This window comes from Furipterus horrens, unplaced genomic scaffold (assembly GCF_987537825.1).
Source record: "Furipterus horrens unplaced genomic scaffold, mFurHor1.1.pri manual_scaffold_5, whole genome shotgun sequence".
NCBI classification, from domain to species: Eukaryota; Metazoa; Chordata; class Mammalia; order Chiroptera; family Furipteridae; genus Furipterus; species Furipterus horrens.
Genome location: NW_028327175.1, coordinates 191,955,201 through 191,974,617, shown reverse-complemented (window position 1 = coordinate 191,974,617; position 19,417 = coordinate 191,955,201). Strand labels below are relative to the sequence as shown.

The following is a 19,417-nucleotide window of genomic DNA, read 5'->3' as shown; positions in this document are numbered from 1 at the left end:
TAAAGTTCTTCACAAATGAAACTCCCCAACAAATGCCAAGCATAATTTAGGTACAATAAAATCCTGTGTTCTATGATTCCTATGACTGAAATATTTTTAAGGGAGACATTTCTTCTACTAAACATTCCTAATTCCCACCACCTAATAATGCACCTGTTCTGCGGATCATCGACCTTTCCAGATACCAGTTTACTGAAAAGGAAAGTTCCATTTACACTTTAAAGCCACCACAGGACCATGAAAATATGTAATGTTAAGAGCAAAGGGAGTCACATAGTATCACCTACACTTATAGTAGAAAAAAATTAACTTCCTAAAAAATCGTACTTAATGGTTTTCAAATCAAAAGGAAAAAAGTTAACATAAAATGACATTAATGATGGTTCCCCAACTCGTCGTCGTCGGCAGCCGTCCGTCTCGAGAGACGATGGTGTAGCTTCTTAAGAGTCTATCTGCACCGCCGAGAATGGCTGTGCAGTCCGACTCGGGAGTGACATGGTATCTGTCTCCTCCCGTGTTGAATCGACATCTTGTGATGACGCTGAAGCTACAGAGCCTGGGCAGGGTAATATGGAGGGTCTGCTGTTGCCCATGCAGCAGACCCCCCCTCTCTTCGCAGCTGAAGGGTCCAAGGGAAAGACGGAGTCGATACAGCTTGGCTTCAGGTGCGCCGCAGGAGTTGCCGGTGTTGACTACAACGTCAAACCGCCTTAGGGACTCCGGCTCCGGATTTTCTGTCGGGGTTTACTCCCTTAGCCTTTCCCCTGAAGAGGTATGCTGCAAGGCAGCGGAGGTTTTTGGGAGTCAGAGTTTTCCTTCTCTGATGTACCCTGACTGGAAGATCGAACCAGCGACACTTAGCTCGCAGGCCGACGCTCAATCCACTGAGCTAAACCAGCCAGGGCTGGTTCCCCAACTACACTTCCAAAATTCTAAAAGCCTGAAAAATACTAATGCAAAGCATTAATATTATACAAACTGAGACTCACATTGAAATTCTTAGAAAGTGTATGAGGTATTGCTAACTTAAAATGAAGTAAATTTCCCTCAGGACTAACCGAGAAGAGCTTTATGGTCTAAGTTAGTAAAACCACCCGGTAATTCCCCTCTGAGATATACAGATTCCCTAAAAGCCATAATTCAAAGTATAGCAAAAAGGACATACTGGTGTTTCCTTTTCTGCCAGAGCAAGCTCACAGGGATTCTTATAATTTCATGTCAAATATACATCCTATATAGCCAAGTATTAAAATATACATCTACTTCCTCTCATCAATTTTTAGCACTTTATTTGAAAATAATTTCAAAGGTACACACAAGTTGCAAGAATAGTCAAAGGATCCCCATAACCCATTACTCAGGTTCACTAATTATCAAATATTAACATTTTGTCCCATGTGTTTTACCAGTTGTAGAACAAAGTAATTGTCTACATCATTCCCAATACCCATACATATTTTAGTGTATGCTTTAAAAACAAAGATTTTATTTTTACATGCTATATTACAGTTGTCAACATCAAGAAAACTTAACGTTTATACAATGCTTTAATATACATATAGATTTCACCTTGTGAACTGAGCCAGTAATGGACCTCACAGCATTTGTTTGTCCAGAATAGAATCTAGTCTGGGATCACGCACAGCATTCCTTTGCTACGTTTTTTTAGCCTCCTTTAACTGGGGGCAATTGTTTAGCTTTTCTTTGCTTCCCATGACATTGACCTTTTTGGAGACTAAAGCTCTCCCCTTTTAAAATAAAAGACTCCTCCTGAGGGGTTTATATGATACTGTAACAGAACCCCTGGGCTGCTCCGATTGAAACAGAGCCCACAGGCTGTTTAGTTAGGGGCCCGATTGCCCGTCGCCAGAATTATAACTCTCAATACCAGAGTTTGGTGAAAAGAAAAGGAAGTGTTTATTTAACAGTTTTACAGATTTAGATTATTTGCGGATTTCTGCCATTAAGTCTTACGTTCTTTAAAACACCCACAAACACAAAGTTCTGCCTCCCCCTACCAAACCGGGCTAGTTTTAGAAAAGTCAGAAACACCATTTCCCTACTTCCTAGAAACAGTTCAGCTTTACCGGTAGCTGCCAATCATTCAATTCTGATTGGGGAGGTCTTTCTGTGCTGTGGTGCCCACCAGCTTTCAATGCAGAACCACGTGGATTCTCAGCCTCCTTGTAAACTGCCTTCTCAAAGCCGTATAGTGTTTCCCTCTCAAAACCGCATGGAGAACCTCCTCAAAACTGCATGGAGAACTCCCTTCTTAAAGCAGCCTGGAGAGCCCCGCTAAAATGTCTGCAGCTGCTTTTTAAATCCCTGACTACGTCCTCTGACACAGTGGGTGTGTCAGCCAGTTCTGACCATTCACAGAACCCTAGGCAGGCTCTGTCTGCTCTTTCCCTCCCATCTTCCTGGGCCTTAGAAGTTTCAAAGCCATTTGTGCAACAAAGTTACCAGCCACTAGCCACACGCAGGTGAAGGCATCCTGAAAGCTGCTTCCTTCTCCCCATCCCCCAGCCGCAAGCTCTGGGGTTTTTTGGACACCCCCATTCTGTAACAATACTGCTTGGTGATTAGAGTTAGGTATGTGCTCCCACTCAGAATCCGTATAAGCCAGGGGCCGGCAACCTGGGTCCATTGGCTGAATCTAGCCCACAGCGCAGTTCTGTCAATAAAGATTTATTGACACACAGGCATACTCATTCATCTACATATTAGCTATGGCTTGCTTTCAAATTTCAATGGCTGAACTGAGTAGAAGAAAGAGAGATAGGATGATCTACGAAACCTAAAATATTTACTATCTGAACCTTTACAGAAAAAAAAAAAAATGTTGACCCTGCTATAGGTGATGTTTCTTTCAGCAGTATCCTATCCAGAGGTAAACAATGTCTAATTCGCCATGGCTCATGATGTGAATTTTGATCATCCAAACAAGGTACTGATGGATTTCCTTCACTACATAGTTACTGTTTTTCTCCTGCACCCTTAAACAATCTGTGGGGGAGACACTTCAATGACATGCACATCTCATCAAAAATTCATCCCCACCCCATAGATTTAACACCCAATGGTGATTCCTTCCCAAACCAATTTTTACTATGATTTTTAACTCCAACAACACCAGTCAGCATTCTGTGTAAGAGAGAGAATTCTCCTCTTCGGTTTGTGTCTGTCTGTCCGTTATCAGCAGTAGCTCATGAACTCTATTTTTAATACTTTATAATTTATTACTTGCTTAAATTATTCTGATGCTCAAATTGTCCCAGACTTTACCAATGCGACCCTCCAAGCTGACTCCTCAGTCAGGACCCACCATCTTCTTGAGCACGTCCTTGATTTGATAGAATGAGGCTCATCTTTGCTCTCTAGCCACAGCCCCGCAGTCAGCTGTTCCTCCAGGGAGCCCGGCTTCCCTCTCATGGGAATGTTATTAGAAACTGGATCTGGAAATATCAGTAATCAGTGTGCTCACTACTAGGGTGTCTTAGCTTCTAGGCCCTTTCAGCAGAATCTACAACTATAACTACCTGTCTGTCTATTTGATCTTAAGTTCACACTGATACCTCCAATGCCAATCCATTCAGGCAGGATTGTTCCTTGTCTTCCCCATTTCATATTTATATCTCCTGTCTTCCACACTGAGAACTTTAATTCCCAACAACATCAACACATTTGTCATTTTTTCCAATCTAACAAGACACCTAAAATAAATTCAGAATTGCTTCACCAAAACCTTCAAAAAACAAACCTAAATGACTTGTTTGCATTTCTTCCCCACATCTACACCTAGACTGGGGGCATATTGTCAAACACTGTGTTAAAAAGTCAGTTGGGCCTTGACCAGTGTGGCTCAGTTGGTTGGAGTACTACTGTCCTGCACACCAAAAGGTTTAGGGTTCAATGAGTTCGATTCCCAGTCAGGGCACACACCCAGGTTGGAGGTTCGATCCCTAGCTGGGGCATATATGGAAGAAAACCGATCAGTGTTTCTCGCTTACATCAGTCTCTCCCCCTCCCTCTCTCCCTCTCTCCCTCTCTCTCTCGTTCTCTCGAATCAATATGTATTTTTTAAATAACAAAAAAACAATTTTAAGTCACTTGGACATGTTCTTTTCTCCCCCTTTCAGAATGATTATGTTATTTATTTGAAACATGGTTGGGTCCAATAAAACCATCTAATAATTACAGATAGAATATTCCATATTTTGTAAATAACTAAGTGTTCTTTTTGTTCTTTCAAAGGCTCCTGAGAGAGAATGAAACTTATAAAACAACAGATAGTTAGGACTGCTCAAAAAAATAAAAAACAGCAAAACTAAAACTGAATCCAGTAGAACCTTGCAGAATACCAGGAGTTAAACAACTTCCTTTGACTCCTATCTGTGGCCTAGACAATAGCCCACATTCTTATTCTGCTGTTCTTCTCTCCCTCCCTCTTCCTTCCATTTTTAGTTTCAGTCTTTATAACTTGCACAAAACACATAACGTTGGTGAGGGGGCTGTGGGTGGAGGTGCAAGAGGGAGTAGGGGGGTAAGTGATGATGAAAGAAATAAAAAATAAATAAAGTTGAGAAAAAAAACATGTAACATTTGTATATCAGTCACCTACTGACATCTCCACTCTTTAGTGTAAAATTAAACCCATGCAATGTTCTCCATCAGTCTTTTTTTTACCTAAAGTGTCCCCATTCACCTCTATGTTACATGAAGCTTATTCTCTAGGAGAGGGGTTGGCAAATTACAGCCCACAGACCAAGCCCAGCCCATTAACAGTTCCATAAATCTCATTTTATTGGAAGAGAGCCACACTCATTCATGTATTTTATATGGCTGCCTGTTCACAGCTTCAATGGCAGAACTGAGCACTGACAACACACACTGTATAGTCCATACAGCCTAAATTATTACCATCTAGATTTTTACCAAGAAAGTCTGCACACTTCTACTAGAGTAGACTTCTCAGGTAAGGCCACATATATACAGAATTATCTGAGCTTTGGCATGCTCAACCTGTTTTTCCTAAAGCATTGACACCTGAAGGACAGTTCGGCAAGATATAAAACCTTCAGCCTATCCTTGCTTTCCTTCCGTTGCTTGACAAATGTGTTTCACATTAGCCTAGATTTGTACGCTGCTTTTGAGAAATCTGATACTAATCTACTCTCCTGCCCTCATAAAATAGTTCATCTTTCTGCCTGAAGAGACTGAGGAATTTTTTTCTTTATCTTTTAAACTGTAATATTTTTATCAAGATGTCTCAAAATTGCTGTTGTGGGTGAATTTTGGTAGGTACCGAACGTAGCAACTAATAAAGAGACGCACGGATGGGCGAACTGCGGGAGAGTCACATAATGAGGGACAGTGACAGAGAGGAGTTACCTGAGCTCATTCATAACAACGTGGGTGAACTTCGGTAAAATAGAGAACGAAATAGAAGAAAGCCTCCGAAAACTGCGTAAAACATTATTTCCTTTTTAAAAATTCAAAAACAACTACACAAAACCATATGCCATATAAGCAAACATGTACATGTGGTAAAGCCATTTTTAAAAACAAATACAAATACATAATAAGAAATTTTGGATTTCAGAACAGTGGAAAGGCAGAAAACCTTTGTAAAAATAAAAAAGATTATGAGCATGATTAGAAAGAGAAAATTAAAGGAATACACATGGTTATGCTTTTTAAAAATATTCTCTCATCAAATACATTTTAGGGTTATTTTGTGAGTAACACATGATTACTTCTATGTCGATGACATAGTAAGCAAATAAAGTTAAGCAAATTATGAAGACAAAGATTTTGAAGAATATCCTACAAAAGGTTATGTTTTTTAATAAATAGAAAGTCAAATACGTGTAAATAAGAGTACTGCTTATAAAAAAAAAGGTAACAATAGATAATGTTCTTAAAAAACGTTAAGGAAATATATCGACCTTAAACATCAAGAGAAAATAAAATGCTATAGATGATGATATAGTATTAAAATCTCTAAGTTCAAGAGCAATAGTAGAAGAAAAGGAATATTGCCAAGTATTCAATGCATGGCACATGCATAGAAAGTACATAGAGACACCCAGCAGGGTTTGTGCTCTGAGGTTAACTTCTAAGAACACCTATAAAAAGCAGTATATGTTGCATGGTCTTACATAAACAAAGGAATACGAACCTAGGAAAAAATTAAACTACTTTCAGAAGACGAACAAGGCAGGAAACACAGCTGTAGAATAACAAGAGTCTTTTCATGATTATACTATTATGAAGGCTACTTCCATTTTGTTACTTAAAAGTTTATGGAGCCTTTACTGCAAGCTAATCTCTACCTTATGCATTTTCCTGATTCTTCCAATAATTTTGCGCATGAAGCTTGTTGATTACTGTCACTGCTAAGCACCTGATAGCCACACATCGCTTTTAGAAGTTATACTCCCAGGGGCCCTCATGAAAAATGTCCCTGTCATGCCTATTTGTGTGTGCTCCTCATAAGCTATCCTCTTCAGTACTCTGTTATTACATATCTACACACATTTCCCTACACGGTTGAGCCTTGAACAACATGGGCTTATGGACGCCAATCCCTCACACAGGTGAAAATCCATGTATAACTTTTAACTCCCCCTAAACTTAATTCCACCGGGTGTCCTTCAATGTCTGTGGAGGGTTGGGTCCAGGCCCCCCAACGGAGACCAAAACCCATGAATTCCCAAGTCCCCTAGGTAAAATAGTGTAGATCAATGTATACGGTCAGCCCTCCACATCCACAGACTCCCAACCACGCACAGAAAACAGTACAGGTATTTACTGAAAAAAAAAAATCTTTACATAAGTAAAACCCATGCAGTTCAAACTCATCTTGCTCAAGGGTCACCTGCAAATCAAGCACTCTGAATGCAACACAACTTCATCTAAAGAATGGACTGATTTTGGAAACACAGCCCGCAAACTCATCAACTAACCACAGATGTTATAATGAAGGAAACGCCAAAGATTATGTGTTGATTCAAAGCCTGGGTAACGAAGGTCCTTCACCGCTCTGGCAGTTGCCTTTAGGAATGGACCTTTTGAAGGCCACCTTCTCATGCCTGCATTACTACACAACTATCCTAAGAGTGTTACCTGCACTTTCCCAAGTAAAATTCTTGCACTTGAATCCTTGTTTCATGGTCTGCTTTCGTGTAAAAAAAAAAAAAGCCCTTTGAAAAGATCCTGTATTTCCTGCCAGTGGCTACTAACTCCTTTGCTCCTCTTTAAAAGCAGATTTCCTTGGAAGAGCTGATTGTGTTCCTTGCACTCCCTCTTACATGCAATCCAGCTGGGCTTCCACCCAAACACTACACAAGAGCTGTCCTTGGAGAGGTCACCAATGACCTCACGGCCCTACCGTCAATGGCCAATCCTTAGTCCTCATTTTCCTTGTCCCGCCCACAGAGCAGCACTTGGCAGAGTGGATGACTCCACTTTTGAAAACCTTCCCTCGCTTGGCTTCTCGTTCACCACACTCTTTCTTCTTTTCTTCTTCTCCTTACCTCTCACCACTGGACCACCCTAGCGCTCAGTCCTGCTTTCTCCTGATCTACGCCCACCTGCTCAGTGGTCTGATCCAGCCCCATGGCTTTAAATGCTATCGCTATTGCCCAGACTCCCAGATGTACATCTCCTGCCCAGACCTCTCTCTAGAACCCCAGACCCATGTGTCTAACTGCCTACTTGACATTTTTGCTGTCACGTCTAATGGATATCTCACATATAAGTGTCCAAACTGAAATCCTGACCTTCGCACATCCTCCACCTCACACCTGCTTCAGAATCTTCTACATGTCAGTTGATGGCAACTTCCTCTTTCTGGTGGCTCAGACCAAAAACATTTTGTCTCAGACTCTACATCCAAACCCTCAGGAAATACTATTGGTTTTACTTTAAAAACATAAAACAAACTTACTGATTCTCATCCCCTCCAACACCACCATCTTGGTCTAAGCACCATCATTGCTCAGATTACTGTAACAATCTCCTAACTGGCCTTCTTGCTTCTGTTCTTTCTCCCCAGACTTTATTCTCAACACAGCAGCCAGAATGACTCATTTAAAAATTGTCATTGCTCTGCCCAACAGCGTGCAGTGTCTCCCCATTTCACTCAGAGTGAAAAACAAAGCCTATGCAAAAACCCTATGACCTCGTTCCTTGTTACTTCTCTGACCTCATCCGTTAATTTTCATCCTTTCCTCCAGTCTCCCTACTGTCTCTTGAACATGTTCTGTATGTTCTTGGCTTTACATTCACTGGTGCCCCTGCCCAGTGATTATCTACGTAGCAATCCTCTCCACTTCTTCAGTCCTTTGATTGAAATTCATCTTCCCACTGAGGCTTACCCTGGCCTTCCTAACCACCTCCATCCTCAGTATTCTCAAACTCCTTACCTTGCTCTATTTTTATAAAATGTACTATCTTCCAACACATAACACAGCATGCATACCTATCACCTGATGCATTATTTGCTGATATGCATTACTGCACATGTCTGGAACCAAGTAGAACCAAAAAGGTGCTTCTATAAGCTACAAGCTCAGGCAATATTTGGAGATATTCCTTAGTTCAACATAGTCTAAAACTCAGAAGTTAAAAATAGTCTCTAGTATCTGAAATTTTTTAATGTTAATGAGTGAGACCCAAACTAAGATAATTAAAGTTAACTAGATGGTTGCTTTGTTTGAAATTGTATTATTACAAAAATCTCCAAGAAGATTCAAGGTAGTAAGCACTGGACCAGAAATACTTCATAGTTCTTTTCCATATTATTCAAAGTTAAATAAGCGGTCATTTGGGGGTATGTTAACTGGGAGTGTTTTATTTCTCTTTAAAATGTCTACATAATGGTGAGGTCAGTATCCTTAGAGTATAATTCAGCGTAAATTTTTATCTAATTAAACAAAAAATTCTCAGTTTTCTAGAAGCTTTAAACATGTAAGGATACTCAAAGTAAATCTGACCTACATTAGGAGAGTCGATGCCATTAAAATCAGTCAGGAAAAAAACAGCTTAAACTGACATCACAGCTTAGTAATCCCACTATACACAGCAAAGCATGTTTTAAACTTTCTCTCTAGAGAGAAGTCTTTACTTATAACTCAGAAGATAAATTATCCTATTTCTTATGTTCAAAGAGGCCCTGCTTAATATAGTGTCATTCCCTAAAGTAGCACTGTCTACAGTATATACAACTTAATTATTCTGCAATCTTTAAACTAGTTACCCATCCTTTCTGTATACTTTTCTATGTAAGAACTTTTCAAAGTGAAAGTAACTACAGATTATTTTTGGATACCACGTACTTTCAACAATAAGCAAATTCAAAATGCGTTAGGAGTAGATAATGTAATAAGTTCATTTTATTATTAAGATATAATTTTACAGAAAAGTTGATGAGTTTTACTCTGTGCTTAAATAATTCATGGAATTAAAAATCTACTCATAATTCAACTATTATTCTTATAAAACTCATCAATCAAGTATCCTTCCCATTTCCATCTTAGACTACACTCATAAGTGTGCCTGACAAGTAATGCCATTAATTAGAATAAGACAAAAATCAAACCAAAAATACCCTGTTGATAAGTTTACATAGAAATAATATTTTGGTTATAGAATAAGCCAAAAGAAATGCTATAGGAATAGTTTAAAATTACCAAAACTACAATTGACACTCTGTAATCAAATTATTTCAAATGAAAACAAAAATCTATGAGCCAATGAACTTATCATTTAACCTGTACCAGTACTGCCATTCACAGAAAATCAGAATAAGTCTGCTGCGCCTTCTTGGCCATCCCTGGAACGCATGCGTGCCGCCATGTCTCATGGCTACGTGAGACTATGCCGCAAAAAGGGCAGTATGCAAAGAGCAAAGTATATTCTGAGGGCTAGAAACTGTATTCCATGGGAAGGCAGGGTAGGGAACACATGTTTCAATCAGGTGGCCTAGAGATTTGGTTTTAATGGCCAATACCGAAGGTGAGGCCACGTGGGTATTAAATCAGAGAACTTCTACACAAAGTCAGAATCCCTGAAGGACTACATCCTCACTGAAAAAGTGAGTTATCTTTCAATCTGCTCTGCAGAAGCAAACAGAAAATGCGTATTTCCACTTTGACTCTGTCTGAAGGGGAAAATAACATTTCTTCTGGGAACTTCGGGTCATAGAATGTGGGACATGAATTCACTGTACACACGAGGTTCAAAAAATCCCACATGCCAAAATTTTAAATTAATTTGGACCAGGGTGGCTAGGGCCCCGGAAGCATACACACATTCTCTCTCTGGAGCAGGGCCAGGCAAACTAAGACCCAAGGGCAGAGTCCAGCTGCCCATGAGTTTACGTATCACCTGGGGCCACTCTCACGCTGCAACAGCAGAGTGGGTTAGTTGTGACAAAGACCACATGGGCCACAAAGCCTAAAATATAGAAAAGATTGCTGACCCCTAGTATAAAACACTGATAATAATGTCAACGTGTTTGAAACGAAACAAGATGAATTAAGGCAGTGGAAAACAGCATCCTGTACATTGGCGCTTGATCAGAGAGTGAAAGTCCTGCTTAACTCTAGACCTGGTTACATATTCATGTTAAAGCTTCACAAGTCAAAATCTATGGTTCAGGTACAAGCATGGTGATAGTTTAATTCGAAATCTTCCCATTCACCCCAGGGAAGACATACAAAACAACAAGGAAAGCGTGTGGAGGGAAGGGTGAAAGAAACAAAATTCCCAGAGAAACTGGGGGAAAAGCCACAAATGCCAAACCAGCTGTGAACATACAGAAAACGAGCAGAACGAAGGGCCCAAGGGAGGACGCGCCGAGAGTGCAGAAAGGAAGATGAGAGAGAGACAAGGAGCCCGGAAGAATCAGAACTGCCACACTCACTCCCACAAAAAAAGCTGCGCCTCTCTCCTCTGAACGTGCGAAGACATGTAACTATTTAAAAAGACAACTGAGCGACTATGAAAAACATAAAACATGTACAGAAAAGGTACAAAAAACAGATGGGACCACAAAGCAAAATCCAGCTTTCTGTTGTATACAGCGCTACATTTAAAAGAAAGTGATTCTGAAAGGTTAACCATCAAGAGAAGGGCAAAGGTGTATCAGGAAAATACAACCACCCCAGGAAAAAAATTATAGAGCCATAATATTAATATCAGACAAGACAGAAATCAGGTCCAAAAACATTAAACAAGCAAAGCACTCTATAACATTAAAAGATACAATTTGCACTAAAGATGCAACATTTATGAATATCTATAATAGCAACTTCCATAAAGCATAAATTCCAGAATACACAAGGAGAAATAGACAAAAATTAATTAACATTTTTAGACTTTTAACTTTCAGACATGATAGAGCCAGTACACAAAAAAAAAGGCAGGAATAGAAGAAGTATAGTGAATAAAGTATAATGAATAAAGTAGATTTTATATATATACACATCTCAGATACCATACCTTAAAATTATAGGATCTGCCTCCTTTTCAAGTGTCTATAGAGTATTTATGAAAATTAGGCCACAGAGAAAATCTCCATAAATTACAAAATAAGGAAATAATACCTATAACATTCCCTGACCATTATCATAAAACTAAAATTAGTAACAAAATCAAACACAGCCTTCGTATTATAGAACATCTGTAACTTGACTCTTGCTTAAACAACTCAAGCTCGTCTGAAAAATGAGAATGACCACGACACTAGCTCTGCCAGAGTTTGGGTACTGGAAGGAGTACGCTGGACTAACCAATGGCAATGGAGGGAAGATGCTTGAAATGGGAAGTATGGGCTTCACTGCAGGTATGACCACGGGCAAGCGTTCCTTAAATAGGATGAAAAACAAGATCTTTGGAAGAGAGATAAAAGATTGAGGTGTCGGGTATTCGAAGAATTGTTTAAGTGGATACTGAAATCATAAAAGTATTTTGTTAATATATATGGCATGGAGTGACAGTGAGCCAGAAGCTACTTTCTTCACGGAATAAAACACAGTGGTTTGAGGAGCAACCGAAGACAAGAAGGAGGAAAAATAGGTGGTAGAGTATAACGACATAGGATTCAAAGCTGAGCGATTCAAAGGAGGAAGGTAAGAAATAGAGGGCAAATGTCAAGAAGTAACAAGGTTGCCCATCCCACTTCCATCCCAGCTGCACTGGGGACATGGAGAAGAACACAGATCACTTGAAAGGACAACAGGGGGAGCAGTGGAGTATCTAGAAGAGGAGCCTCCCTTCAGGCACACAAGCACTCCCCTGTTGTTGCTACAGGAGAGCTCCAATCGCAGTTTCTCATTAACCCTTTGAGCGCCAGCGTCGCTGTGAGCCACGCTGACAAATTTTCCCGAAAGTCCCACTGTCGCTCCCAGCGACTCTTTTTTCAATGGCTGTAAATGTAAATAACAATGGAATAATTAGTATTTTTTTTTCACTTTTTTTGTACCTCAGGTTATGTATTGATATAATTTTTCATGTTGACCCAAATTTCGAACTACCCGTGGCACTCCAAGGGTTAAGACTGCACAAGGACTCAAAATAGTTGCATACAGGGTGAGTTGAAAGTAGGCTTACATTTGTGAGTACCTAAAACAAGAGTTTATTCTTGTTTTATCATTTATTAATTATTGTATGTTTTCCATACAAACAACTGTAAACTTACTTCTGTCCCACCCTGTATAGTTAGTTGTCTATACACGAAAAGGCTAAAACTTGCGTTCATAATACTGGAAAGAGCCAGAAATGGAGAATGTTCTTAAATCTAAGTAGTGACTATAGGGTATAGATATTTGTAGACAACATTTATTTTTAATTACAACTGAAACTTTTATAAAGAATTTTTCAAAATAAAGTACCAGGAAAACAAAGGAGAGGATTTAAGGGCACAGCGCAGAAAGTCATATGTGGATTGGCCCCTTCACACCAGATAACACTCTCATCAAAGCTGACAGACTATCCTTGAGAAGCTCCCTTTAAAGAGTAATACATACATGGAGATATGGCAGTAAGATTGGGAACAGAACCCTGAAAAACAGAAAATCCTAAAATCCTGGAATACATAGTAAAGAGATTGGGTTAGTTTTAACTCTTGGTCCCTGGTAAAATCCAAAGAAACAGCACCATCTATTGGAATTTCACATATTTAAAAATAAGTTTCAATTCTTGGAAAATGTGACTTAGATACTTACTATGTAACATTTCCCACATTTAGCTAAGAAGATCAACGTAAACATTAAAGGACAAAAATCTAACATCAAACTAAAAACCATGTTTAAATGTATTAATTCTTGGCTTATAATTCTTATTTCAAGTAACCATTTTGACTATACTCATGATGAACCTTTTATTAAACATAAAAATATTCTCAACCGATAAAGAAAAGAGTGTATAGTTACATTTTCAAAGTAACTCACAGATATGGTACTCCTGTATGCTGCTGGTATAGCCATATACTGCGGAATAGCCAAATATGATGATCATGACAACATCCCTGCTCTCCAACTCCATTATATGTGCTGAGTGGCCCTCCACAGCATACTGCTGCCCATGACCAAGGACAGTAGGAGTTTTGGTACTCCATGACTGACTTTGTATATTAAAAATCCATAATTCATTGGTGACATTGCCATCATGAGTTTCAATCCTGCCTCCATACATGAAGATATTTTCCTGTAAGTTAAAAAAAAAAAAAAAAACATGCATTAATGAACAAAATAGCAAGATACATTAATTTAACATGAAGGCTACAGTTAAGCGTTGAATTTTAGTAATCGCGACATGAAGATAAAGTCAAATGGATCCCATGGGAAATGAAAAAGGATGCTCTTACTTACAAGAAGGGGGGAGGAGATCCATGTTTTCAAAAAGTTACTTTAAGCTATTTTATTTAAAACAATTGTATTATATAGTCAATTAACCATATTTTTATTATGCTGCTTGCTGAGTTCCTGGTTGTTACATTTGAATGGTACCATCTACGTGTACTGCCTTGTGCTGTCCTTGACCATCCACTGCTTTCATCCAGCACGGCTCACAAAAAGATAGGCCACATTTGTGTATTACATGGAGTACATTTTTATTACCGTTTCCCTTGGCTCTGGGAAGATACTTATAGCACTTATAAATTATACAAATAGCTTTAATCACATGACTAAAATGAACGATACATAAATGATACAAATCATTACTATTTCAACAACCTAGGAACAGAAAAGAATTTCTTCAACCGAATAAAGATCATCTAAGAAAAACACAGAGCTAATATCATACATAATGATGAAAGAGCGGACGCTTTCCAACTACGATCAGGAACAAGACAAACATGCCCACGGCTGCCATGTATAGTCCTCACTGTACTCAAGGTTTTAGTCAGAGCAAGTAGGCAAAAACTGAATAAAGACATCCAGATTGAAAAAAAAGTAAAATATTGCTATTCACAGAAGATATGAACTTACATATAGACAATACTAAGAAATCAAAAAAAGAACAATTAGAGCTAATGAGTTCAACCACATTGCAGAACATAAGATCAATGTACAAAAATCAATTTTATTTCTATATACTTGTAATGAACAATCCAAAAATAACACTAAGTAAAATAATTCCAGTTACAAAAACATCAATAAATTATATACCTAGGAACAAATTTAACAAAAGAAATTCTAAACTTACTCTGAAGGCAACAAAACATTGCTGGAAGAAATTTTAAAAGATCTAAATAAATGGAAAGACATCCCACGTTCATTGGTCAGAAGACTTACTATTAACAAGGCAATGCAATACTCCACAAATTGAACAACAGATTCAGTGCAATTTTTATCAGAATCCCAGATGGCTTCTTTTTAGAAATTGACAAGCTGACTCCTAAATTCATATGGAAATTGCAAGGGACCCAGAATATGCACACAATCTTGAAAAAATAAATACAATTGGAGGGCTCACACTTCTCAACTTCAAAACTTACTACAAAGCAAAAGTAATCAAAACAGTGTGCTACTGGCATGAACATAGACATATAAATCAATAAAACAGAGTCTAGAAATAAATCCACACATCTATAGTCAACTGATATTTGACAAGAGTGTCAAGATTCAATGGAGAAAGAATAATCTCTTCAACAAGTGGTGCTAAGAAACCTGAATAGTGACATGCATCAGAATGAACTTGAACCTTTACTACTTACCATATACAAAATTTAAGTCAAAATGAATCAAAGGCCTAAACCTAAGAGCCAAATTATAAAACTCTTAAAGAAAACATGGAATAAATCTTCATGACCTTGGTTTTGACAATGGACTTTTGATATGACACCATAATCATAAACAACAACAAAAAGAAAAAGAAATTGGATTGCAGCAAAATTTAAAAGAAAAAAAAAAGTTTTGTCCTTGAAAAGACACCATTAAGAAAGTGAAAGCTCACAGAATGGAAGAAATATTTGCAAATCATAAGGGACTTGTATCTAGAATACATAAAGAATCCTTTACATCTCAACAATAAAAAGACAAATAACCCAATTTAAAAATGGGCAACGGACTTGAATAGACCTTTCTCCAAAGAAAATACAGATGGCCAATAAGCACATGAAATGATGCCCAACATCATTAATCAACAGGAATGCGGTCAAAACACAATGAGGTATCACTTCACACCCACTAGGATGGCTATATTCAAAAAGACAGATACAAATGAGAGCTGGCGAGGATCTGCAGAAGTTGGAACCTTCCTGCATGGCTGGGGGAATGTAAAATGGGATAGCCAGTTTAGAAAACAGTGGCAGTTCCTCCAAAAGTTAAATACAGAGTTACCATTTGACCCTGGAATTCCAATTCTAAGTATACACTCAAGAGAAATGAGTGCATATGTCCTCACAAAAACTTATGTTTGTAGGAGAATTATTCTGAAGAGCTGAAAAGTGAAAATAACCCAAATGCCCATGAACTTATGGAAGGATAAACAAAATGTAGAAATGTAGTGCATATCCACACAACAGAATGTTATTTAGCCATAAAAATGAAGTACTGATACATGCTACAACATGCCAGTCATCAGCCACATAGTACAGAATTTCATTTACACGAAATTTCCAGAGTAGACAAGTCTACAGAGACAGGAAGCAGGTTCATGATTGCTTAAGGCTGGAAAGATGAAGAGGTCTGGGGTGAGAGCTAAAGGATACAGTTTCTTTGTGAGATGATGAAAATGTTCTAAACTTGATTGGACAACTACAATTTTGCACAAATCTGCAAAAGATGGTTGCACAACTCTGAATACACTGAAAGCCATTCAATTATACACATTTAGAATGAGTGAATTACATGGTATGTCAATTATATTTCAATAAAGCTGTTAAAAATGAAATAAATCAAAAAATCTAAAAGAATGCAATACACAGGATCATGTATCATAAAAATGTACACTTGAAACCTATATGACCCTATACAAATTTAATTTTAAAAAACTAGAAAGCAGCCCTGACCAGCATAGCTCAGTTGGTTGGGCAACATCCCACAAAGCAAGAGGTTGCCAGTTCAATTCCTGGTCAGGCCACACACCTAGGTTGTGGACTCTGTCCCAAGGGGTTTGGGAGCATGAGAGAGGCAACTGATCGATGTTTCTCTCTCACATCTATGTTTTTGTCCCTCTCTTTCTCCCTCCCTTCCCCTCTAAGAAAAAATAAAATATTTTGAAAAAACTGAAACATACATACATATTTACACAGAGATTTTAATTTCATTTTTAAAACATGCATATGCATAAAAAGTGGTAGTTTATTCTTTACCTTGCTTTTGTATTTTCCAAATTTTATTAAATAAGCACAGAAAATGTATAAATTCTGATTTGAAGTGTCTAGTCACAGATCACAAAATATATGCATCTTTGTTAATTCAAAATAAAAACCAGTTAAGTAGCCTACCATTTAAATCATGACTCCCACAAATACACAAAAGTAACTGATTACAGTGCAATCCCTGTCCAAATAACGTATTTTCAGAAATAAAAAAAAAAAAAATCCTAATAATCATATGGAATCTTACAGAGACCCTGAAAAGACAAAATGAACTTGAAAAACAAGACCAAAGTTGGAAGTCTCACACTACCTCATTTCATGATGTATTACAAGACTAGAATAATCAAAACTGTGTGGTGCTAAATTCAACACAGGCATACGAGGTCTGTCTGGAATAAGTTCAGCCATTGTTAATATAACAAAAATGGTTTGCGCAACACCGATGTAACCTGGCAGCCAAGGAGAGTGGGCTGGAATGTACGTGCATGAACAATGATGACTTCACTGTACTAGTCGGCAAGGGTGGTAGATGTTATTGAGTGAGCATGTGTACTGTGTGGCCATCGCATTCAAAATGACTGAGCAAAGCAATGGATATGCATCAAATTTTGTGTTAAGTTTCAATATTCTTCTGTGGAAATTATTCAGATGATTCAGAAGGCTTTTGGGGACAATGCAATGAGTGCAGTGCTAATAAAAGTGTGGCACCGAGGCTTGAAAGATGGTCAAAAATCTGTTGAAAGTGATCCCCATTCTGGAAGGCCTGCAGCAAGCAAAACACCTGAGAATGTTGAATGTATAATCAACAAAGCTCAGCAACTGACAATGAGTGAACTAGAAGATGATCTGGGAACTCCAAAAACTACTGTGTCCAAGATTTAGACAAAGGATCTTGGCATGAAATGTGTCATGACAAAACTCGTTTCATGGATTCTGCTACCCGAGCAGAAGGAACATTGTGCTGCAGTTGTTAATGACTTGATTCAAACCACTGCTGATGAACCAGATTTCCTCAAGAAGGTCATAACCAGAAATAAACTGTGGGTCTAAGAATCTTATCCGGAAATGAAGGCCCAGTCATCCCAATGGAAGTCACCTGGTTCTCCACGTCCAAAGAAGGAGTGGCAAAGTCGGAACAAGATCAGGAGCATGTTAACTGTGCTTTTGATTGGGAAGGTGTTGTCCATCGCAAGTATATTCCTCCAGGCCAAACAAATAATGAGTACTATTGCAATGTTCTTTGTCAGTGGAGGAATCCAATATGATGAAAACAGCCGCAGCTATGGGCAACTGGTGATTGGTAGCTTCATCACGACAATGCACCTACTCATGCATCATGTCTCTTGCAGAGTTTTTTGGCAAAACATCAAATCACCCAGGTGACTCAGCTCCCCTACAGCCCAGATTGGTGCCCTGAGACTTCTGGCTTTTCCCAAAACTAAAATCACCTTTGAAAGGGAAGAGATTTCAGACATTCAATGAGATTCAGGAAAATACGATGGGGCAGCTGAGGGTGACTGGGTGAGGTTCCAGGGTGCCTAGTTTGAAGGAGACTGAGGGATCATTGTCCTATGTACAGTGTTTCTTTTATCTTGTATCTTCTTCAATAAACATATCTGTTTTTCATAGTATGTGGCTGGATACTTTCTGGACAGACCTCATAGACCAAAGGAATAGAGGGCTCAGAAAAACACCTCATATATACAGTCAAATGATTTTTGATATGGGTGCCAGACCATTCAAAGGGGAAAAGACAGTCTTTTTAACAAAGATGCTGAGAAAATTGAATATCTACATGTAAATGAATGAAATTGGACCTTTGCCATACACGAAATTTATTCAAAATCAGCTAAAGGCCTAAAAATAAGAACACTTTAAAACTCTTAAAAGAAAACACAACAGAAAGGTTTTGTGACATTGGATTTGGCAATGATTTCTTGGATGTGACACCCGAAGCACATGTAACAAAAAAAAAAAAAAAAAAAAAAAAAAAACATAAATCGGAGCTGTCAAAATTAAAAACTTTTGTGGATCAAATAAGACTATCAACAGAGTGAAAAAAAAAAAACAGCCCACAGAATAGGAGAAAATACTTGGAAATCATATATCCAACTAGGAGTTAATATCTAGAATACATTTTTTTAAAAAAAACCCTTACAATTCAACAATAAGAAAACAAACATCCCAATTTCAAAAATGGGAAAAGGACTTGAATATATATTTATCCAGAGAAGGTATACAAATAGCCAATAAGCACTTGAAAAGATTTCAATATCAGTGATCATTAAGGAAACACAAATCAAAACCACAATGAGATACCAGAGGATGTAGAAAAACTGACACCCCTGTGCACTGCTGGTGTGAATGTAAAATGGTGCAGTCTCTGCGGAAAACAGTACGGAAATTCCTCAAAAAAAATAAAAAAATAGAATTACCATTTAATTTAGCAATTTCCCTCCTGGCTATCTACCCCAAAAACTGAAAGTCGGGGCAGGAGCCGATATTTGTACACCCATGTTCATACCAGCCTTATTCACAATAGCCACAAAGGTAAAAGCAACCCAAGTGTTTCTCCATGGATAA

General features: G+C 38.3%; 1 protein-coding gene across 1 annotated transcript in view; it reads right to left on the bottom strand.

The window, feature by feature from the left end:
- ATRNL1 (attractin like 1) overlaps positions 1-19,417 on the bottom strand; it is a 480,268-nt gene that overhangs the window by 416,389 nt on the left and 44,462 nt on the right. The window contains exon 8 of the mRNA XM_090278658.1: positions 13,458-13,713. Within this exon, the coding sequence (XP_090134784.1) occupies positions 13,458-13,713 (256 nt within the window). The remainder of the gene's footprint in view (positions 1-13,457; positions 13,714-19,417) is intronic.